Source organism: Sitophilus oryzae, unplaced genomic scaffold, assembly GCF_002938485.1.
Source record: "Sitophilus oryzae breed Bouriz unplaced genomic scaffold, Soryzae_2.0 scaffold_1440_pilon_pilon, whole genome shotgun sequence".
Lineage (NCBI taxonomy): Eukaryota > Metazoa > Arthropoda > Insecta > Coleoptera > Curculionidae > Sitophilus > Sitophilus oryzae.
In genome coordinates, this window is record NW_022146105.1 from 1,188,899 (window position 1) to 1,213,614 (window position 24,716).

At 31.0% G+C, this 24,716-nt stretch overlaps 1 protein-coding gene across 5 annotated transcripts in view; it reads right to left on the reverse strand.

Annotated features, from left to right (window-relative positions):
* LOC115876692 (agrin-like) overlaps positions 1-24,716 on the reverse strand; it is a 272,204-nt gene that overhangs the window by 128,238 nt on the left and 119,250 nt on the right. For 2 of the 5 annotated variants that reach the window (XM_030892575.1, XM_030892574.1), the window contains 2 exons: positions 22,343-23,081; positions 13,911-13,949 (listed from right to left, as the gene is read on the reverse strand). The exons of 1 other annotated variant lie outside the window; for it this stretch is intronic. In XM_030892575.1, coding sequence (XP_030748435.1) covers positions 13,911-13,949; positions 22,343-22,955 — 652 coding nt within the window. In that variant the 5' untranslated portion in view covers positions 22,956-23,081. The remainder of the gene's footprint in view (positions 1-13,910; positions 13,950-22,342; positions 23,082-24,716) is intronic. 2 more of the 5 variants (XM_030892577.1, XM_030892576.1) reach the window with 1 other exon arrangement.

Here is a 24,716-nt window from a genome sequence, read left to right on the forward strand (position 1 = left end):
CTGAGGGCATGTTCCACCCTCATCTGAAGACATAGATGACTTCCTGTACAGCCTCTGGTAAAAATCCAAAAAATGTTAAAATCAAAAAGAATTGTTTAAAGCTCGTATTTGTGCTAAATATTCATTAAAAAGTGAAAAATAAGACAGGGTTCTGGTACAATGATGCTCCTGATAGCATGTTTCATCCTCATCTTCTTTAAATTGCGTCAATAGGACAATATCATGCTTGATTGCAACCAACTCTGTCAAAGGTGAATGTATACTCTACTATATAAGCTCAGTAGTTTTAGGATTTAGGTTAGTTCCACACATGACAATGGAAATACAACTGATCGAAACGTTGCGAAAAATTAAAAGATCAGGCGTTTTACTTTGTAATTTTAAGAAAAAAGAAACTTCTGTCTCCCATTTTTTGCCTACTTTTATTTCTCCACCTCCGCCACTTGCAAGAAACCAATTAAGTCTCCTTAATTAATGGATAATCATTCCTCCAAGCCGCAATATTGTTAATTGGAAGTTGTCTGTTTAATGCCGCCGTATTTGTTTTTCACTATCGCAACTAAAGCGATGAACTTCGCTCTATCAGTTCGTCGATTCGCGTTCCTCGATTTGGCCAAAATGAATCAATCCTGATTTCGATGCGAAACTCATTACCGATGTTCACTTAATGCTCTAGATTGAATGCGGACCAATTCAGACGTTTAAGTCTAATTATTTCTTCAACTGATCTATCGCACCTCGTCCTGTTTTTCCTTTCAATTCGTTATTCGTACATTCAGGATAAATCAATGTAATTTTATTTAACCTTTATATTTACACCACATTTATAACGCTCTTTTGTCGTTTTAGACAGTTGGTAGAGTAACTGATGCACTGTTTTAGTAAACAGTTTTCTCTGGCACCACTCCCAATAGGTTTAAAGTGTACTATACCACTATACTCTACGGGTAGCTTTTAGACAGTGAAGAATCAATTGGACTTTTCCTTTTTAATTAATGAGATCAATGAATAGCGGTTGAATCCTGGTTCGTATATACAGTACGTCTCAAAACGGCAGTGTTGACGTACTATAACTTCTGTCTATGGGCCTATTAGACCATAATAATCCTTCCTCTGTCAAGATTAATCACCTATCTATCTCTCTTCTCATATTACTATGCATGCACCTCGTATAACTACTTATTAATGATAATACAGAATCAACATGATCACAGTCATCAATGGCGTGATCTCATGTACTCCTCCGCTTATCTTCTTCTTTCACCATAATTCTATTATATGATGTAGAATGTAGATTTGGGATGGGGGTTAATCACCGCGACATTCCAGATCTATAGTGTGTTTCCCTTTATTGAGGTATATTAAGTTATAAGTCATCATATATTCCAGTCTAAAAATATTTTTATTTTAAATTTAATATTATTTCTATTTAAAATAATTTCAACTCATACTTATGTTACAGACTTAAGACGTTACAGTTTTAAACGTGTTCCTTCGTCTTAGAGAACTTTTGATCTTACTTGCGGAATGTGGTCAAGATCAATAAAAGTTTCTATTTAATAATGCAAGTTCAAATTCAGAGGAGAGGCTAAAGCCCGGAATATTCAAGCAAGAGAAAATTGCTCTATTCCCTAGACTGGGGTGCATTCTCCCTTATATTACCGACATTAAAACACGGTGGATATAATTATTATATAAATTGGACTTATACCAAACAACTAGAAACATAAAACTTTTGAATTAATAACGTCTCATTTAAAATTAATAGATTTAAATGGTTTTTAGTAAACGATGCGCTCTTTCTAATTTATAATTGAGGTACCAAATATCAAACAAATGCTTTAAAAAGTTAATAATACAGTTGAGGTAATATAGCTCTTTATTTGAGCCATACAGGGTGGCGTCTCATATACGATGAGGGTTCTCTAAAAATTTAGTAAGTAACAAATTGTGATTCTCCTGGGAGCCTCCGCATTGTATGGATGCACCACCCTGTACACTACAGGAATATACTGCAACATTTTGAGTCATGAAGGAGTATGTGTTAACTCCAATATTTACAAACAGTTTAGCTAACATACACTGAATCGATAGACATGTATATTCGGAATCAATTCTGATGCAAAGCCCTGGTGTCTCCATACTTACACCTGCCTGCTGTTTAGACAGAACAAAATTTATGATTATTGAAATTTCCGATTGTACCGGCCTTTGTTTATTTCCTTTATATCGACAGGTTTTAAAATATTGCTCGCAGAGATAAGTGCAGAAAATGTAACAATATTAATTCAGAAGAAGCGATATATTGCAGAAAATTTTAATATATGTAACAATTCCTGAAAATACTAAGTAATACCCTTGTTTATATAAAAATATATATACAAGGGTAATACATTGTAATATGTATACTAATATACTAAAATTCTCTAGAAATTTTAACATAAAATATTTGATTTGTGTTATGTCAAATTATACAAACTATTTATTAAAATATTACTTTCCTCCAATTATATCTGTAGTAAATTACTTAATAAAGACAATTCCAGTTACCGGAACTGAATATTTAACTAAAAGTGGGTTAAATAGAAGGGTAATAAATAGACAACAATAACAAATTTTCTTCATTTTGAAATATTAATATTACAGATTAATTAATGGGCTGGTATTTGCTTTTTTTTGTTAAAAACGCTTCTTTCTATTAGATATTTAATTGATTTTTTTATAGTACTTTTTGTTATTAATTTCATGTAAATGATTGTTTTTGTATACAGTGTATTTAAAAAAGTTTTCCAGCTTGCTTTTGTATACAGGGAGATCTTAAAAATATGTAAAAAAACATGATACCTAACCTAACTGTCTCAGATACTAGCTTTTGTCAAAGCCCTGAGACTGTATGTTGAGTTATAACTCAAGTGGATAGGGGGATACACAATAGATCTGTAAGGTCGCGGCGATTAACGTTATTTTTAACTTCATATTTTACTTTCAAGAACTTTACTGAAAAATAAATGTCTCTTTTTTGATGACTTTTATTGAAACAAACTTTTTGGGACACCTACCTAAACTTTCTTTCGATCGTAGAATTCGTAGAATTTTTTGGACTTACTGTATGATTTATTTTGGATGTAAAGACTAGAAAAAAGATCAATAAGTGCATTTAAGAGAAATTTCAATAAATCATGAGGAATGGCTAAAATTTACAGAATACTAGACTCCTTTGGAGTGAAATGTAATTTAAAGGTACATCAGCATCAAAAATTCTATCCATTCTAAAAGAAATTTTGTTCGAATAATATAGCAGGTAAATTTACATTTATGCACTCCTTTGTTATCTACCATTGTTCTTTAAGTGTTAAAGGAAGCTTGTGGGGAGCGTTTTTATGTATTTTTTAAACGACCTATAACACATTTTCTTTAAAGTTTAATCCAAATGTTCATTATTCTTCCCAACAACCGATTACACTCTATTTCAAAAGCTACTACTTGGTTAAGAGAAAGTTTTTTAAATAAAAATATTGCCCTTATTTTTTTTAATTTGTTGTTAATAAAAAATAATGATAACTGAATAAAAAAATATACATTTTACCTCATCGCTCTGATGAAAATTTAAAAAATATTATATACTGAGATGCAAAAAAACCCAACGGAATTTTTTTTTGTCAAGTTATATTTTTTCTATTTTTAGCTTTATTTCATTGATTTTTTTAGAAAACTGTATACAGGGTGGTCCGAATTGTATTCTGGAAACTTCGGCAGCATATTCTGCAGATAAAAATAAGTAAAAAAGTCCGTAAATGTATGTCCTAAAATGCTTAGTTTCGGAGATACAGGGTGTAGAAATTTCATTTTTACTTCGATTTTTTCCAAATAATTTCTGAAGTAACGTCAATATTTGGATGAAAATTGGTGTCTGGGAGTTTTTAGACATGAGAAATTTGATTTTGATGTCAATATGACTCCTACTAGTAGAGGGAGCCACCTACATATTTTTTAACTGGTTTGAAGAGTAATAACTTTTTGTCTGTACCTGTATAAAACTACTAAGTAAAAAAATATACATTTACGACGTTTTTTACGTGAAAAAGGTCTCTTGGTAAAAACCACTACGAATAATGGTTTTCGAGATATTTGGAAAACAAATTTTGAATACCAGTGATCATTGACATAAATTAAACATGTTGGCTAAATAGTTATTAGACTGAAATCATAAATTTGAGATGTTTTTGTTCCAAATGTTCAACAAAAACTGTTTTATCATCATTTTTTGCAGAAAAAAAAATTTATGATTAATTTAAAAAAATAAAAATTTCCAAAATTTATTATTTCAGTGAAATAACTATCTCAACGTGTTTATTTTTCGTCAATAATGACATGTATTTACTATTTCCATTCTACGAACGGTTGCTCGTAGCGATTTTTACAAAGAGATATTTTTTACGTAAAAGATCACAGAGATGTATATTTCTTCGCTCTGTAGTTTTATACAGGTACGGACAAAAAGTTATTACGCTTTAAAACAGTTAAAATACACGTAGGTGGCGCCCTCTACTAGTAGGAGTCATATTGACATCAAAATCAAATTTCTCATGTCAAAAAACTTCCAGACACGAAATTTCATCCAAATATTGACTTTATTTTAGAAATTATTTAGAAAAAATCGAAATAAAAATGAAACTTCTACACCCTGTATCTCTGAAACTAAGCATTTTAGGACATACATTTATACGAACTTTTTTACTTATTTTTACCTGCAGAATATACTGCCGAAGTTTCCGGAATACAGTTCGGACCACCCTGTATATCAACTTTAATTCGTAAATTCAGTTTATTATAAATTTTAGTATTTGACTTATTATACAGGGTTAATCGAAGAGTTGTTTTTACCCTATCTTTAAAACACCCAGTGTGCAATAATTTTGTGAGCAAATTTTCCTATAATATTATTTTTCGGTCAGAATCATGTCTCCTGAATATTTTTTTGACTCATGTCAACACATGCCTTGGATAATATTTAAAAGCAAAATGAATTCGAAAAAAACATTTTGCAATTTTTTCAATTATCGTTACTCTTTGATGTTATTCATCATAATAACGAGGTGGCTTTAGTGATTATTGTTGTGTACGATTCAATATGATTCTTAGTGTCTAAGATTGTGTAAAAGTCATTGGTCTTGTTGAAGATGGTAGAAATTATGAATATTCTCTTGGTCCTTGAAGAACAATGGGAAAACAACACAATATAATTGCAGCCTCAATAACTCAATAACAGTTATAACAGCGTGGGGAATATTAGAGTATTTGTTTTGGTTTGGTATTTTGTTTGTTTATACACTTAGTTATCGCAGTTATTTTTTTTCTAATCCTTAGTTCTGTTATGGTGCGTCCAGACCTGAGGAGTCGAGTGCGAGACGAGAGCAAGACAAGAGCGAGACAAGAGCGAGGCAAGAGCCAGACGAGTGCGAGACGAGAACAGGCATTTTCTATCCATTTTTTGACTCAAGCCTGCCGCGAGACAAGCGAGTTGGATCACAGTGAAAGGTGACCGGTTTGTGTAAACATGTCCGATGAAAAGCTGCAGCAAATAATAACGCATAAGTAATAAATTTATGTATCTTTAACATGATATTTGGTTCGTCCTATTTCATTCTTCGTCAATTTTTTCCCCTTTTACCCTTCATTTGTTTCGAGACACGACGCGACGTCTTTTACAAAATCCGTTTTTTAGAACAAAATGTTATATAGAAAAGTTATAGGAAAGGTTAGGAGGCACATTTGAAAATTTCTGTAGAGTATACAGGATACATCAAAAAGTGTTACGGATATACCGGGTGCGTCTCAAAAGTGGCTCACCCCTATAACTTTTTTATTTTTTTAGATAAAAAACGAGATTTGGTATGCTAGTATATGACATAAATTAGGATTGATTGACATATTCAATTGTTTTCGGCCACTTCCGGTTTCACGAAATGACTACAACATGCGATTTTTAAATGGGACCCTCGATATTTTCTTACTTTATTCGAGAAAAAATAACACTCTGTGTTATTAATTATAATATAATATATATTATTAATACTCTCTCACACCCGGTATGTTTTAATGGGATTACCCTATTTATTATTTTATTATTAGATTCTACGTGCAATTCGGTAACTTTTTTTGTATATCATATTATATATCTAAAATAATCGATTTTGTAATAATTCAATTTGTTTAAAGAAATAGATTTCGGTACGGTAAAAAGTGCCAGTGACGCAAAATTTGTAAATTCTATTAAAAAATGATAATACATATACGGTGTTCCATTTAAAAGATTTGAGATTATTTAATTTTAGATAGTCGAAATTCATAAATATATGTACGTTGAACACACTGTAGCATCTAACTCAAATATCTTTACCTATATCTTTTTCTTCGTCCCTATAAAACTATCCTAACAAATTTTAGCACTCCAACTTCAGAAACAATAGCATTAACGACAATTTTTTACGACTCTGAAATCTAACATTTTTTGTTTAAGCAAATTGAAATATTACAAAAACTATTAGTTTTAGGTATATAACATTATACCTCCCTGGCATTATACATAAATAAAAAGTTATAACATTTTTCGCAGAATGTAAAAATAAAAAAAATAATAATGTACTACATTTAAAAAACCATGTTATATCCGTAACACTATTTTGAACCACCCTGTATACTCTACAATAATTTTAAAATGTGTATCTTAACCTTCTCTACAGTTTTTCTATTTTTTTAATAATTCTAAAACACTTTTTAATAATTCTCAAAACAAATAAAATAATGAAGTTTATCGTTGGCTCACCCTGTATACTTAATTTACTAGGTAACAAGATTCAATAATAATTAAACTTCCTGTAATAATCTCCTTCCTGTATGTTGCCAGTAAAGAAATAATTTTTTTACATTTTTCCCAAGTTTTATTCACATGTCTACTCACGCATCGTGTTTTTTTTTAATATATTCTTTATCTTTTGGATTCCATAATATTGGTTTTTCTTTATATAAATCGATTAATTTCAGCTGATCTTCCTGAAAGTCTCCATTTCAATATGCACTATAATATCAGAGCTAATACCTCGCAGTCGAGCGAGCCTACCAAAAACACGTCCAGACTTGGCTGCGAGCTGTCTTTGATCTCTCTCTCTCGGCCGTTGAAAAACCGACAGGGAACGGATAGCAACGAGTCTCCGTGGGTTGTCTCGCGAGACGGTTGCGAGGCTCTTGCGAGACCCCTCCATCCTTTGAAAAACACCGCAAATTTGGAATGTCTCGCGCTCGTCTCGCACTCGACTCCTCAGGTCTGGACGCACCATTAGTGTTGCTAATATTTAATAAAACCAAGCTTGTATCGTTACTTTTTAACGTTTTTTAAATTTTAATATAGAGTTCTAATCAGTGTCGATATGACTTTACGACAATAGTCACCAAAGCCACCTCCTGGTATTAAAAAATAACATCATAAAGTAATGATAGTTGAAAAAATTGCCAACTGCTGGTGGCAAGTTCATTTCACCCATAAAAATTAGCCGCAGGGCTTGTGTGACATGAGCCATATAACAAAATGCCCAGGAGACATGGTTCTGATCGAAAAATAATGTTTTACTACTCTTCAATTAACCCTGCATAATAAACCTAAAGAAAATAGTAAAGTTTATAAAAAACTGAGTTTTTGAATTAAAGTTGATAGATTTATATACAGTTTGCTAAAAATTCATAAAAACAGGACTAAAAGTAAAAAAATATTTAACACTGCTTTTTTTGCATCTGAGTGTATTTTGATGAAAACCATAAAAAAGTAAGGACGTAAAAAACTTCAAAAAATCATCATTTAGAACACAAGCATCCATATACTTACCTACTGTAATCAACAGTATTAACGGCAACAATGGCCCAATTAACTGTACGACGTGTGTATATTTAGAACGACATCGATATATACTGCATCGAATAGCAAAATTATTTAGAACAAGGGATGCTCTATGCAGTCCATAAATTTTATAGTCCATTCTAGAATTTCTTTGTTCCCCTTCCATCTATTAAATTGTACCGAGTAGACGTATAAACCGAAATACCTATCTAGTTTGTTTGAAATTATCCTTGTTGAAGTTGAAACTAGAATCGGCACTGGCTTCACTCTGATAATATTATAAATGAATTCCGTACGCTTTACAAATAATGTTTCATTATTTGCTTAATCAATTTAAAATCAAAACCGAGTTTCGAATAACTTTCTCTATATTGTGTCATAGTCAAACTGTTGTGAATTTTGCATGAGATAGTTATTCGAGAAGATAATTATATAGGATCCTACACATTTTATCAGGCCCGTTCCATTTTTTTTTCTGGCACCTACGTGCAGCATTCTTTGGTGCGCCCTTTTTATATTTAAATCAATTATATATTTTAATCTTAATCTCAAAAATTTAAAGAATTTATATTCTTTAATTTTTTTTACAAGTTTTATTCATATATCTACTCACGCATCGTGTTTTTTTAATATTCTTTATTTTTCTTTGTAATGTAAAACAAAACTATTATAATTAAAGTATAAAAACATTTATTAAATAAATAAAACAAACAAAACCACAAATATTTAGTAACAAAAATAGTACCCTAAAGAAAAAAACTGACCCATTTTATATGAAATACATAAAAATAATAAACTAAAATTCGGAGGTACACATGTAGGTACTGATTTCTTTCGAAAATCGACAACTATGAAACTATGATCCCTGCCCCGACACAAACAGTACATTGTGAGACAGGAAATTGTAGAGAGAAACAAGGCCCTATAACATAGGATACAACATTTTAATGAACAGTGCGTTCCATAAAATCAGTAAAATACAAAATATACGAAATAATATATATGTACTGATTTCTTTCGAAAATCGACAACTATGAAACTATGATCCCTTCCCCGACACAAACGGTACATTGTGAGACAGGAAATTGTAGAGAGAAACAAGCCCTATAACATAGGATACAACATTTTAATGAACAGTGCTTTCCGTAGTACCAATAAAATGAAAAATATACGAAATAATATACATGTACTGATTTCTTTCGAAAGTCGACAAATATGAAACTATGATCCCTTCCCGGATACAAACGGTACATTGTGAGACAGGAAATTGTAGAGAGAAACAAGCCCCACAACATAGGATACAACATTTTAATGAACAGTGCGTTCCATAAATCAATAAAATACAAAATATACGAAATAATATACATGTACTGATTTCTTTCGAAAATCGACAACTATGAAACTATGATCCCTTCCCGACACAAACAGTACATTGTGAGACAGGAAATTGTAGAGAGAAACAAGCCCTATAACATAGATTACAACATTTTAATGAACGGTGCTTTCCATAGTATCAATAAAATGAAAAATATACGAAATAATATACATGTACTGGTTTCTTTCGAAAATCGACAACTATGAAACTATGATCCCTTCCCCGACACAAACAGTAGATTGTGAGACAGGAAATTGTAGAGAGAAGCAAGCCCTATAACATAGATTACAACATTTTAATGAACAGTGCTTTCCATAGTATCAATAAAATGAAAAATATACGAAATAATATACATGTACTGGTTTCTTTCGAAAATCGACAACTATGAAACTATGATCCCTTCCCCGACACAAACAGTAGATTGTGAGACAGGAAATTGTAGAGAGAAGCAAGCCCTATAACATAGATTACAACATTTTAATTAACAGTGCTTTCCATAGTATCAATAAAATGAAAAATATACGAAATAATATACATGTACTGGTTTCTTTCGAAAATCGACAACTATGAAACTATGATCCCTTCCCCGACACAAACAGTAGATTGTGAGACAGGAAATTGTAGAGAGAAACAAGCCCTATAACATATAATACAACATTTTAATGAACAGTGCTTTCTATAGTATCAATAAAATGAAAAATATACGAAATAATATACATGTACTGATTTCTTTCGAAAATCGACAACTATGAAACTATGATCCCTTCCCCGACACAAACAGTGCATTGTGAGACAGGAAATTGTAGAAAGAAGCAAGCCCTATGAGATAGGATACAACATTTTAATGAACAGTGCTTTCCATAAAATGAAAAATAAATAGATGAGATCAATGTGTTGCCGAGAGATTGCCCTAGACTTGTTTATTCGGTGCGGCCAACGCAAAAAAGACGCTAAGCAAACTTTATCCTATGATGGTTTAACTATTTGTTTATTGGCAAGAAAGGGTATCGGTTTTTTGTTACAAAGTACTGATTGACCCTTTGATTTTGCGCCCCCAAAATGTTGCGCCTACGTGCGTGCACGCACTGCACGCTTTTGCTAGTGTAGTTATTGAAACTATAAAACACTCAGGTACGAGGTTTGTGTGATGTAACGCTGTTACGGATTGTAAAAAATAAGTGAAAAAGAATTCGAATTAGGCATCGTGTTGTGTTGTGACAATTTCAAATGTTAATAAAATTGACGAAAAAATGTTAACGCGTAAAGGATTTAATAACTCAACTTTCCCGGATATTCAACTATCCCGAAGCAATATTTTATAGCTTCGCAGTTCCTCACTTCAAATGGATTCAAGCAGTTCGACAAAACAAGTGAGCAAACAAAATGGTCATTACATAATTAAAAATTAAATAAGCATATACTATGAGAGGATAAAATATAATTTGCAATATTAATTATATACTTTTTTAATCAACTAGTGATTAAATGTTTTATGAACATCCAAAATTATAATTATGTACCTTTAAATAATTTCATTATAGCCGGAATGAGCCCACTAACATAACTTTTAGCTGGAATAATAAATTATAATAAAAGTTAGAGCTGCTGAAGATATCATAATATTTACCTTTTTATCTTTATTTTTAGAATTTTAATAAATTATACATGCTTTTAGAATAATTTAATAATATTTTTTTCCGTATACTGGCTATTTAAACCCGTGAAATATATACCAGTTGTTTACGATATATCTCCGATTGGGGCAGCACCGGCGGAGAATGTACCAAGCCTATAATAGGACTTCAACAGTGCATAGAGTTGTTTTATACAATTTTTAAATATTTTTTCAGTATTGTCATTTATATTATCCCTATGGTCCTAATCCCTGAAAACTGTGTTTTATTTGACTAATCAATCTGTTTTTGTATTCATACTGATTACTAATACCGTTTTGTACTGGACTGAAGTTTAAATATTTGCAACTATTGAATTGCATGCACATAAACTCAATTGAGTATTTACATTCCACGCCAATACAGATTATAACTGCATTCGCCAAAACACAAAAAATATATTTTTGGTACAACTTTGCCGCGATAATAGAGCTGCCGTAATAGAGTTTTTTGATCTGTTCGAAAAAAAAATAAACATTTCAAAGTTAATTGAACTGAAAAGTTTATTTGGCTCTAACCGAAGCTGTAAAACAACCGCACTACATTTTTGGACTAGCCTAGTATCAGATCGAATTAAAAATGAAGGCAAAACAAGTTAAAAATAAAATTAATCTTTTATACGAAGGTGAAAACAAAGCAATTTTCAAGGAACCTGAGATAACACGTTTTGTATAGGTTATTAATCTTGGATAACGATCGCTGAAAAAAAAACGTTTTATACTCAAGGGTGTTGTAGTGTAAAGGAAAAAAGTGTCGGCTTATAGGAGAAAATCCACTAGATTATCAGATATGGCACCACTGTGAATTAGATAGAAGAATGAAAATGGACATTTTTATTCTTGTCTCAATTTCGACTTTTGTTTGGAATATATTCAACATTATTTTTTTATTTAAGGTGGTAGAGAATGTTTCATTTTAAAACAAAACTGATGTATCAAACCTACATTGTCTTTATTTTATAATTTAGACAGCATCTCTTAATGCTTAGCGAAATAATATAAAAAAGAAATTTGCTTCAGAATGGTTTAGTCCATTGACAAAATTATATTGAACTGCAAAATAGACTCATTGGTGTGTCAAATAAAAATATACACTCACCGCCACGAAAAACGGGCACATTAAAATTTTATTGTTGATACCTATTTAGATGAAAGTTTGAAACATCCTGTGGAATATGTTAAGATAGGAAGGAATTCAACAATTATTTTATCAGTTTTTCTAGGTACATCCTTTCTCGATAGTTTGTTTTTTTGATTCATCATTTTTTTGAACATTTTTTCAAAAATTTTGCTTTAAAACCATTCCTTTGCTTCTGGTCCTAATCAACAGACCTAGTAAGTTGTGTTAATCTCGAAGAGGGTCTTCTTAATAAAATATTTGCTTCGTTTAATCTTCTTACAGTCCGTTCACTTACATGTACTTTCCTTAGATGCAATTCATTATAAATTTGAAAAGCTGGCAAACGGTTTCTTAGCCATAAACTTACAAAAGTCGATTGTCTCGATTTGAAGTTCTGATCCGAAGGTTTCTGAGCGTCTACTTTTCTCAGAGAAGCGACTGCACTGTGCTTCGTGCACACCTAAATCTCTTAGCGACATGATTTTTATCTCTATCATCTTCAATTAAAGCTATTATAGCAGGTACAGCTTATGGGCTTAAAATCATCTCTGTTAAACTAACTGCTCAACAGCCAACAGACAATAATAATATGATTTTTCAATAACAGTGAAATTACATAAATCATAACACTAATTCATTACTAATTCATAGGTCTGTTGACTGGGACCAAATTCAAAGGCATGCTTTTAATATAAAAATTACGAAAAACTGTTAGTGTCTTCTTCAAAAGCGAATATCTCCAACAAAAATAAAACTATTGAGATGAACCAAAAAATAATCTATAGAAAAAAAATGCACCTAGATGATAAAATGATTTTCAAATTCCTTGCGTAGTTAACGTACTCCACAGGGTGTTTCAAACTTTCACCAATATATCAACATTTTGTTTTCCCTGGTATATTGACAGCTGGAAGGCCTTCATTTTTAATTTTGAAAAAGATACTAAACAGTCCAATGCCTTGATCTAGTATATAATCTCACTAGATTTAGATTGGTTCATACTTGATAACGGTGAGTGACATGCCTGGCCAAAACTTTGTGTAAAATCTCAAAATTAAAGACAATGCCACAATCTAAAGAAGATATTTTATTTCACAATAAACCTGCTAAGAATCGAAATTTCCACTGCCAAAAAAACTTTCCAGATAAATTAATTTATCCCTAAACCAACAACAGACGTTAATAGCCCTTATAAAATTCGCATAAAACAAATAAATCCTTTTCAACTCACTCGAAAAAAAGTTAAGCATATCTTAAAACAAATTACAAAGAACATTAAAACAAAATAAAAATAAAAAAGGTATTAAAATAATCCTGTTAGGAAAGCCGTAATTCACAGAGAATGGTATTTATAAAGCATTATAATGACGGAAAAAGAGATCTTTAAATTTATCTTTTACTTTATAGAATCTTAACAAGTTCTGGGTAGATGAGAGAATATTTCTCAAGGAACATACTTTTACGGTGTTATTAAATTAATTCAAAACGTTATTTAATTATTTATGAATTAAAACAAAAATACTGTATAAACAAACTTTAAGTTAAGGAGATACTTTAGAAACTTTTCAATGCTACCTATATGAAAAAACAGTTGTATTGCATACTCAATTTGCTTAAAAGCGAATAATATTAGCACGTCTTTCACACTTATTTATTTATTCAAAGGTAAGAGCGGTTTTGAGCATTATCTCTGGTAAAAATCTATTTATATTTTAACGAGTGATTGTCGTGACTACCAACAGTTAGGTAGTCGTTGTTTTCTCCAAATCAATAAAATTCGTATTTGTGTAAAAAGCCAGAAAATATTTCAATTATCTCTCTGCTGTACTCTAGATGTTTTGCTCTGGCTTACCTGGAGCCTGGTTGATTCTGGGATTGTACTGATGAATATCTGAAAAACAAAACGTTGATTAAAACTTTTATACTGGACTATGTTAAGACAGCAGTCTTAAAAAATGAAACTTCTCAAAAGAAAAGTATAAAAAGCTACTACAAACAGAAATATATTAATAGGACAGAGAAGGAACCTATAGGAAACTGAGAGTTAATTCCTGCAAAGTTACGGAAAAGTAAGCATTTTACGTCTTTTTGCTCTTTAAAAATCCTGATTATTAAAACATTTTTTATTTCAGCTCCTATCAAAATATATTACCATTATTTTAAAATATTCTACCGCAAAAATACTGTTTTTATTTATATCGATTGTGTCCAATGTTTCTCTGTTAATATGGTTTCGTGGCATTTTTAAGCTCTATGGCAATACAGGATTAACAAATCACAATAGCTATTCTGCGTTTATGATACAATAAAAACGACATTTGAAAATTTTAAAATGTGATTTTTAAATACTATAGCTTTTTTTAAAAGCAAATAAAAATAGTACTCCTACACTACTCAACTGTTTTAATAATATTCTTAACCTTAAATAATAATACTATATTATTTACTCATAATAGTAACTATAACAAACTTTTTTGAACGTGTTTCGTTCAGAAGGCCAACTTTTTTTAGTAAAAAATTAGCCGATATAAGATTTTCAAATTATTTTTAGCATAGGAACAAGCTTTGCAAGGGATTTTGCGTTTTAATTACTATAAGATTGCAATAACTATAAGCTGTACACAAGGATCGAAAATTCACAATGCAAATTAATGCAGAATTTCAAAGTAGTTTTAATCTTTTGAACGGTAGTGTATGTATATAAAGCTGTATGCTTTTATTTCAATAAATTAAGACGAAACTAGCTTCGTACTACTGCTGCTACCCACCGAAAGAGAATACTCTTTGTTTGAAGTTTTCTCTTATAATGAGATGTGCTCTCATTATTTTGACGATATTTATTTGGATTTCAAGTACATAATGCTAGTTTCTTACATAATTTTTTTATTGAAATAATGCAAACATATGTCAAAAAAATAAAAGGGCTTTGCTTTTGATAGTTAAAAAAATATAATGTTATTTCTCATATGTACTGTCTATGTGTCATCATAGAGAATAATATGTCATACGCGCCTTCTCTAGGGTTAACCCAAATATACAATATTTTACGAATCTACCTTATCCTAGAGATTTAGTTTAAAATTAAATTTTAAGCTTAAACAAATGGCTTAATATAGCTCGCAGCAAAATTACTTGCATCTTTAGCGTGTCTAAAATTCTGACAACAGAAACTTGGAAATATATAATCCACTCACTTCCAGATATTTAGTATTTCTGATCCAATAAATTTGATATAATTACTATTATTCTGGAGCGAGTTACGTTAGAAGCGGATGAAGTAAAGAAGGTTATCTGGATTTGGGGATTTTAGACATTTGGTAATTGTTTAGCTTTAATTCTAGAAAGCCTGGCATTTCTGCCCTAAAATAGTTTACTTTTGAATTGATTATTTTAGAGAATTATGTAGTAAACATTGTTGTTTTTGTCAGCTGTATTTTTTATTAGTTTTATATTATTAATTTTATTACTGGAAATTGCATTTTCATTACTCTTGACTTAAAAAAAGACATCGGACATGTTTATCAATTATATCTGGACATATAGTGCTAGGTTGTAGTAAACAAAGGCATACATCATCATATTATCGATTGACTATTTCCCATTTTAACGCATTTATCATGTAGGCTTTAGCTAATTCCCCCTTTCTGAATATAATAACTAGTTTAAGCAGATTAAATTTTATTTATACATTACATAGATCGACATCAAAATATGTTTTTCTTCAGTAAAATCAACCCATATTATAACGAATACATTTAATGTTTGATTATTATATCATAAACAAGTATAGAAAAATTAATTTGTTTTACTGAAATTTATATTTTGTATCCAATGTAAAAAATTGTTTTTTATAAAAACACCAATCCTGGAATTAGAAACACGTTTACTGAATATTGTTTAAATAAAAAAATATAATGGTCCATAATTGATATTGGGTATACGTTCAAATACAAAAATTTTACTCTGTATCGATCGAAAGAATTATCAAGTGTAGCCTGGCTTAAGATTTTCGCCTTTCAACTAAAATATTTACTTCTTTATGTCACTTCGGGCAGCCTGATCTAAAAGTTAACACTTTTACTTCAGAGCAAAATGGTCTTCTACCAGCTTGGTAAATCATTTTAGTTTGATCTTTAATCTGAACTGAGCAAGTCATAAATTTCGACTGAAAAATTAAAAGTGCCACTAGTATATAAAATATAAATTTCATCCATAATAACTCCTCATTATTATGAGAAGTATATTTATTTTACTAATTTGCTTTGTTTGTATTGAATCTGACTCATTTAATACGTTTTTATCAGCCCTGTATGCTGTTAAATAAGGCAATAAATCCAGGCGACCTGACTATTTTTAAATGTTTCTATAATTCCGTCATAAAAACGCGTGAATAAATGTTGCTAGAGCATCACGTTCCGTATGACAAAAGTGATTGATGGTTGGGGATATGTAATTACCAACTTTACTGTTTGTAAGCTACAAAATGTCATAAAACAAGAAAAAACAGTTTTTGGTAATTAATTACCGGCATGCGCGCCTATCGATTTTACAAATTGTTTGATTGATAAAACATTTCCGGTAGGTTTCGAACAGCAACAGTTAACTTTGAAGCATTGCACTCATTTATTAGCAAATAATATATTACCTTTACTATCTAATTTATTTTCTAATTTAATTTCTCAGGATTATATTTTATTTCTTAGAAACGCACAGTGATTAAAAATTTAATAAAATTGAATTTTGGTACCATAAAAATGCTAAGACTGTAGATTTTATGTGTGGAGAGAAGTTTTCACCGCGACCTTATAGATCCATCGTGTCCCCTTTTCTTGAGTTATAACTCATCATACAGTCTTAGGATGAGTCCAGACAGAGTATCGATCTTCAGCAATTCTATAGGCTGAAATTATTGACAGATAAATTTTCGAAAAATTTCAGCAAATAGAGCTGGAGATGATCCGCTGACTCTGATCCGCCGTTATGCTCTTCCTACGATGGTCTGGACTCACCCCTAAGGCTTTTATAAAAGCTATTCTCTGAGACGGTTTTACAGAGGTTAGTTTTCAATCGCCAGTGGTATCAGTGGTACCCAAGTTCATGGGCGCACTCAGTGATGAGGTATTTTGATGTTTCCCCATTTTCCTCAGAGGATCTGCATTAGCCGTTTTTTCTAAGTTTCAATCTACTGAGTTATTCCACTGATGGGAAGTATATTGGGAAGTACTTCCCAATAGTATTGGGAAGATAGTGTCCTGTTAAACACCCCACGACAAATTGGAAGATTGTTCTAACTTAAATCAAGGAAAATCTTTTTTTTCTCGGTGTTAATTTCTGAGAAAAATTTTCGAGTATATTAGACCGGGGGGGTTGGAGGATTCCCATTCCAGGTTACGGATAGTGTCTTCCAGGTTTTTGAGTTCGATTTTAGTTTAATTCTGGCCCAGTTAATGGAGTGTTCGCTCCTTTTCTAGCTAGAACGTTTGCTTTTTCATTACCTTTTATCCGTTGGTGGGTTGGCACACAGAGTAAGAGGACTTTATTTTCTTTTGACAGAAAAATGGTTAATAAAATTCCAGGTCCGAACAATCGCATACATTAATCGTTGTACAGCTGGTTCCAAAAAAAAATGAATACGACTCTACACATTTTTTTTCGAATATCTGAGCAGTGTATATTTATGTGTCAAGTATTTTGACATGTTAAGGTGATTGTGATATTGTGTAAAACAACTTTGCTTCTGACAAAGTGGCAAATAAATTTTTCAGAACGTCAGAATCATAGAATATACTGCCCGAAATAATAAAAATGTATAAAGAGTCGTATTCATTTTTTTTGGAACCAGCTGTTAATATTTGATATACAATTTTTTTTAATAAACAGTTTAAATGTTTTAGAATCTTTTTATTTCATCAAAAAAGTCCTATGGGTATTTCGCCACTTACACTGTAAGAAAATCTACAAAGTAAAATAGTTATTTTTTGTAAACACTGCTGCGTTTATCCAACGGAGACCAACTTGTCAGCAATGATTTACTAATAAACTTACTTACTTACTTACTTACCCAAGCAGCATTTGGACGTCGGGACAACGTTGTGTCACGCGACCAAACGTCGGGGCGCAACGTCGGCACAACCTCGTGCCAACCCTAGTCTGCACTAGTTTGGAGAATAATTTTTGGGTCGAAACGACGTTGGATACCTACGTTGGCTAGCAGCCTAATTTAGTACAAACTGCAACGTTGTTTAAAATCCTAATTCACAGAAATAAAAAACTATAATAATATGGCGTCTAAGTCGCGTTTTATCCTAAATTGGGATAATTATAGTAAAAATATCATTTTTATGATTTAGTTAAAGACATATGCCAGATGGCAGTAAAGGAAAACAAAACAAAAGTTTTTAAGTGTGGAAGATGTTTGAAGATCATAATTATTGAAACACTTTAACCAACTCTGTAACTCGTTACCCAAGGCAAAAAAGTTAAACGCAAACAACTTTATTGATAATTGTATTGTTTCTACTTTGAAAAATACTAATGGGCCTTAAAATTAAAGAAGTTTTAAAAAAATTCTTGATTTTTTTTTGGTAAAAATGAGAATAATTTATTCGCAGTCGAAAAAAAATTGTTTCCGCGTGTTGTTTAAGGTCAAACATTTCAAGTTAATGTATTCAAAAAGCAGGAATTGCTATTTTAGGAACGAAACGTTTTCTTATTCAACAACATGGCGGCTTTCACTTTGTTGTTTTGGAGATTAAGATGAAGTAGTTCGAGTAGTCGCATACTGGACTAATAAAGTCGCAGTTCAGCCTTAACAGGTAGTATATTAGTCGCAAAATTGCCTAATTTAGTCATCCTAGAGTCTAGCTTGTGCCGCCCTCTATATTCTAAATAAACGAGGGAGTGGATAAAGTACCGGTAATATATCGATGTATATTTAAATTTAGTTTTATATGTGCCTTTCTTACGTCCCATTTTAATTAAGTTTTTTTTATAAAAACAAAAACAGCACTGAACTGTCTGACTGAACAGAACAATGAAGTTAAAATTTAAGATTTAAGGTTATGGTTCAATACAGTTGCAAAAAGGTAGTGGCTCAACGTCCTACCAACGTAAGAATAAGGAAATTTAAACAACGTTGGAATTAGTAAAACAGACGACGTTTGCATATTCCTGTTGCATTCCCTATTGCAATAGGTCCTGAAAGTGACGTCGGAAAACTCTTTATTGCCCAACATTGTAACTACGTTGTCCGAATCACCTAAAGATCACTTAAGCAAAAAAGGTTAAAAGACAACGTTTATTCGACGTCGCAGAAGCTTTTACTTTGTTGTAGTACTAGTTCAACGTCGGCACAACGTTACAACAACGTTTACATTTATTTTAATGCCCAAGGTACGCAGCTAACTATTTTTTGTAACTAATCCATCGTTGTGTTTAGTAAACATGTGGTCGCAAGTCGTGAAAATGCTACTTGGGTACTTACTTACTTACTTACTTACTAATAAACAAATTTGCCTGACGGACAAAAAAGAATATTTAAATTAGACTATTAAAAAAGCCTAGTAAAATATTATTTTATATTTTTTTGCAAGTGGCGAAATACCCATAGTACTTTTTTGAAGACATGAATCCGCAACACAGGTATTAACATTTTTTAATATTTTAATTTGTCAAACATATATCTTCTTTGATTGACTTTACGTTTTTTTCACAAAAACAAAAAATATTTTGATATCTACGTATTTGTTGGTCGCAATATACCTAGGAAATTCTCTTCAAATATAACTTTTATATTTTCTATAGAAGCTAGCGAATATATAACAGCTTAAGGATAAGCCCCAGTTCTAGATAAGCAAGATTGAAAAATTCGGCAGCTTCAAAAGATTTTCCTATAATATAAAGGCCTCCCTGTAACAAACTAAATATTTGCCAAAGAAAAAATTCCGTGACATCGGAAAATAATGTTTTGAATTCGATTTCGTCTGTGCTTCATCAAAATTTTCGTCGGAAAGTTCATAGTTCGAAAATGGCACAAAACCTATATATATTTTAATTAATGCTGAACTCCCTAAAGTGCAAAACACATTTATTATTAACAGGTTGAAAGTTTTCGCCTGTTAAATAAAGGAATCAAACTACTCACTTACCATTTTAAAGTGATTCCCCACCTAATGCACTACGAAAATTAGATTTTACTTTTAGCGAATAACAACATCGGATAGTCCTAAACAGAATAAAAAATTGTTGTGTAAAGTTCTTATACATATAAATTCTGCATTAGTCATTTTTATATATTTTAGTTCATTAATATAATGTTTTCAAATATTATTCCCAGCAAGTGAAAAGAGAAGTATATTATTAGCTATTTTGAGATCTAGAAATATACAGAGTATCTCTCTAAAACTAATAAAATCTAGATTGGAGCAGTACATAGACATATAGAGATATACTGTATGATCAAAAAAACGGCGTCCAGTTGGCTTGGAAATGACGATCAATGACATTTCCCATATAATTTTACATATAAAATGACAGCGATCTTCATTTCATAGCCATCGCTGACGCCGTTTTTATTCGGTCATACGGTATAAATGATATGTTAATAACATATACAATGTTATGTATGAAAATGACCTGATATTTGAATTTTATTATGTATTTTATATATAGATTCATCTTGCATATAAATAAAAAACAATTAATAATTCCTAATTTTACCAATAGATATTTTATTACAAAAATAATATTAAAATATTAAGTAAGAGTCTTTAGCCGTGTAACTTTATTAATACTTTATATATTGGTTTTAATTTACGTTTCATTTTGCTTCACTACAGTTAATATAACCCGTTTAACGTTCATTAGACCTAAAAATTTAATTAGGTTTTGCTTAAAATACTAACCCGGCCATAAAACGCATAAATATACTCAGGCAATAATTAAGTTTGGATAAAGTTTTAGTATAACTAAGTGTAGTAAAAAGACCCTCTTTACTATTTTACGCCCAAGTTCTAAATTTTAACTTCTATATTTATTGGATTCCGTTTGCTAAAACTTTCTCGGAATTATACTCCTTAGAGGATATTGCAAAAGATCGTTAAAAATATCTCTAAAATTTCAATTGATTTCAGTTTATCAACAAAATAATTTGCCTGTTATTGTTATATTGAAAAATACATATAGATTCGATATTTTCAGTTAAAATCAAATATCAAATCGTTTTCATACATTTAAATTGTTTTTTTATTAATCGCGCTTCTCTAAAAAACAACCATTTTAGCTATTTTTTTGAGTTTTTTTTTGAAATTAAAATATACTTTCATATGTGTCCAAAGAGCTTAACTACACTGTGGAGATTTAAAACTATAGACATATCTTGATGTCGAGTAAACTTTGCTTTGTTAAATATAATTATTTAAATTTGTTTCTTTTTATTAAAATCATTGTTAATACTATTACGTTTAATAAACCAGGAAACCCTCCTTTAAATTCAAGAAAAATAAACACTAAGGAATTTAAAACGTTATACTAGTTCAACTCTTGTAAAAGCTAGCGTAGCAGCTGCAACAAAAATATTTTTCTAAGTAAAAATCTAATTTGAATTCAGGTGCAATTGTTAACAAATAGTCAGAATATTTACATATTTTAAAGCATATAACTGCCAACCTTCTCGTCTTGCACATATAAAAATATAAAATAGCTTTATATTACGGTCCCATAGACTAGTTTTACTCTGCGTCAACTTTTTTCGGTTTTTAAGATAAAACAGAAGAAAATATTTACCTAAATATGTATATGCTTAAAGCTATTTTTTCAGAATCTTTTACGATATATTTCTATATTTTTAATTAAATTATTTTAATTCTGATTTTGTGCTGATCTACATATATAACCGGAGAATTCATATTAGACCTATATGAAGACAACCGTTGCTCTTAAATAGTTCTCTATCATTATACGAGTACATAGTTCTTGAGTAGTATTTCTTTTAAATGTAAAACCTTCGCTTTAAGTTCTCCGAATAAAACATATTTCTTTCAACCAGAAATCACTAAGAGGAACAACGTAAGATCAATAACATACATTAAGGTTTACTTAATTTACCAGTTAAATATCAAACAGCTCTACTATACTGATATCAAATTGACCCAAACAATAGGAAGATGCAATTATAATAAATCCAGGGATAAGAATCAACTTAAAAAAATAGCTACACATAACATAAAAAGGTGCTATAACAAGAGTGGACATTTCATGCAACACCAACTTTTCTATAATACGTACAGTGATAATACAGCATAATACCAGACGCCAAAACGAAAATCGACGCCACCAGTACCAACATTAGCAGTAAAATAGTTGGTCTACACCACACTGCCCACAGCGAAGTCCTGTTCGCACTGTTACTGGCAGCAGTCGACTGTACTTTTCGCTGGTCCTGACAGCCGCAACAAAAAGTACTTTCAGTCTCCTCCCCCTCATTCCAAGTCTGCCCTTGCTGCGCACTAGAATTATTGGCATTCTGCGTTGACGCCTGCGGCTGCTGCGCGATATTGTTGCTGTTCGTCTGCGCCGCGTTGTTGTGCGGCGCCACCGAACTGCGCACTAAAGAACTATTACCCGACGCGTTCACTATGACTCCGGCACGCGATATTTGCGCTCTCTGCGTGACGTAAGCGTCGGTGTGCTCGTTATTGTGATACTTGACGCGGTCTACGCATAACGGGTCGGTATAGGTAATATGGGTTTCGTAATTTCGGTCGTGATATCGGTCGATATGTGAATCATGATAGTTTGGGACACAGTGTGGTGGGTCGTGGTAGACGCCATATGATTCGACGACGCGCTGAGCGGGGTGGGCCGTAGCTGGCGCATGCGCGTACGAATGCTGTCTCATAATGCACCGCACCTACGTACCAAAGATAATAAATTTACGTTTACTAAGGGCATAGTGCATGAGATATTTTACTTCGCGCATTTTGTCCGCTGTTGCATTTCACCGTCCTACTACATTTGGTGATATCTGAAAAATAAAGCACTTTTTGATTATTTTGCTCGAGTAAAGTCTATATTTCATTAAAAATAAAAGTTTCATCTCAAAAGTCAATCAAAAAAAGTGTAGTATTAGATTCGACATATTTTTCCAATATTTCTTTCTTACTTTGCCAATTATCTTATGACATTTTATTATAAATGTATAACTTTCTTTGTACACTTTGAAGAATCACTGTCTTATTTAAAAGTTAGGAAACTTTTATCAGAAATGTGATATTTTGTCGAGAGCTTCTTCTGTCTTCTTTAAAAATAATGCCCCTATCCATAAACTTAAATAAAATCGCTCATAAATTCCCCGGTTGAAGAGTTGGGAAATAATTTATAAGTAAGATAAAAACTCTAATAAAAATATGGCTAAAATGTAACTTTTAAAAGGAAAGATTTGTATAACATTCTCTTAATTAAATATATTGAATCATCAAAATAGTTTAGCAATTCCGATTCATATGAGTAAAATAATGACAGCAAATTAAAAATTTATCCCGGAAATATTTATATTTATATAAGTAGAGGTGAAATAAAAAAGCTAATTTTTTATTTCACCTTTTTTTAATATTTTTTTTAAGTGCGTTTGGGATATATTCAGTTACAAATTATTACTAAATGTGTAAATAAACATCACAAAATTCATACAGTACAATAAAAAATAACAAATAAAAGTTCGATTGCAAGCACGATTTTTACTGATATTACACAAAATTTACACCTTCAGCATTAATTGAAAGTACATAATATACTTTTACAAACAATTTAAATCAAACAAAACCTGTGAGTATTACACGCAATTGGTATATTTAGCATTATACGGCTAGAGCTGTTTTGAATAACAAAAACTTGATCGAAAAAAAGCATGTATTAATTATACCAAAGAAGTAAGCTGTATATCAATTTCGATCTTGGTTAATTTGTAAATGTTATATAATGTTAACACTTAAGACTTACAAGAAGCTCACCTAAATATCACTTAGTTATTCTAGTTTAATAACAAAATTATTATGCTCTGATTGATAGAGCAAGAGCGTAAAGTTCACATTCGCTTATTTACCAGGTATAAATAAATAATCTAAATCAAAACAACTGGCGCAACCATACATTTCGTGTTTGATTAAAGTAAGCAAATATAAATGCTGCCGTTTCCATTATAAGAAAGAGCATTATTTATTTTTGTTCAGAAGCTATTATGTTTTCCCAACTTTGAAACAAAACTACGCGCTGTTTATGTTACATCGTTAGAACACTAAGCAAAAATAGAAATTATTTTCTTGACCAACGAATCTAATGAATTTTCAATTTAAGTCTACAGAAAAACATCAATGCTGCATGTGCCTTAATAAAAAGTATAAAACTTGTAATTGTTTCACATAATATTACATAGTAGGTCATTATCTACAGGCAGTGCTGAATTATTTAAAAAAAAAATATTTATTGATATATAGATCAATATAATTTTTATTGTTGTCGATCCAATAATATATAATGTGTTCTTTCTTTTATAAATTGGATTAGGATCGAAAGAAATCAACAGAAGTCCTTTGTTTTAAATTTGTCGACGTTTGGCAAAATTTATTTGCATCTTCAAGACACTACAAAGTTAAGAGAGCAA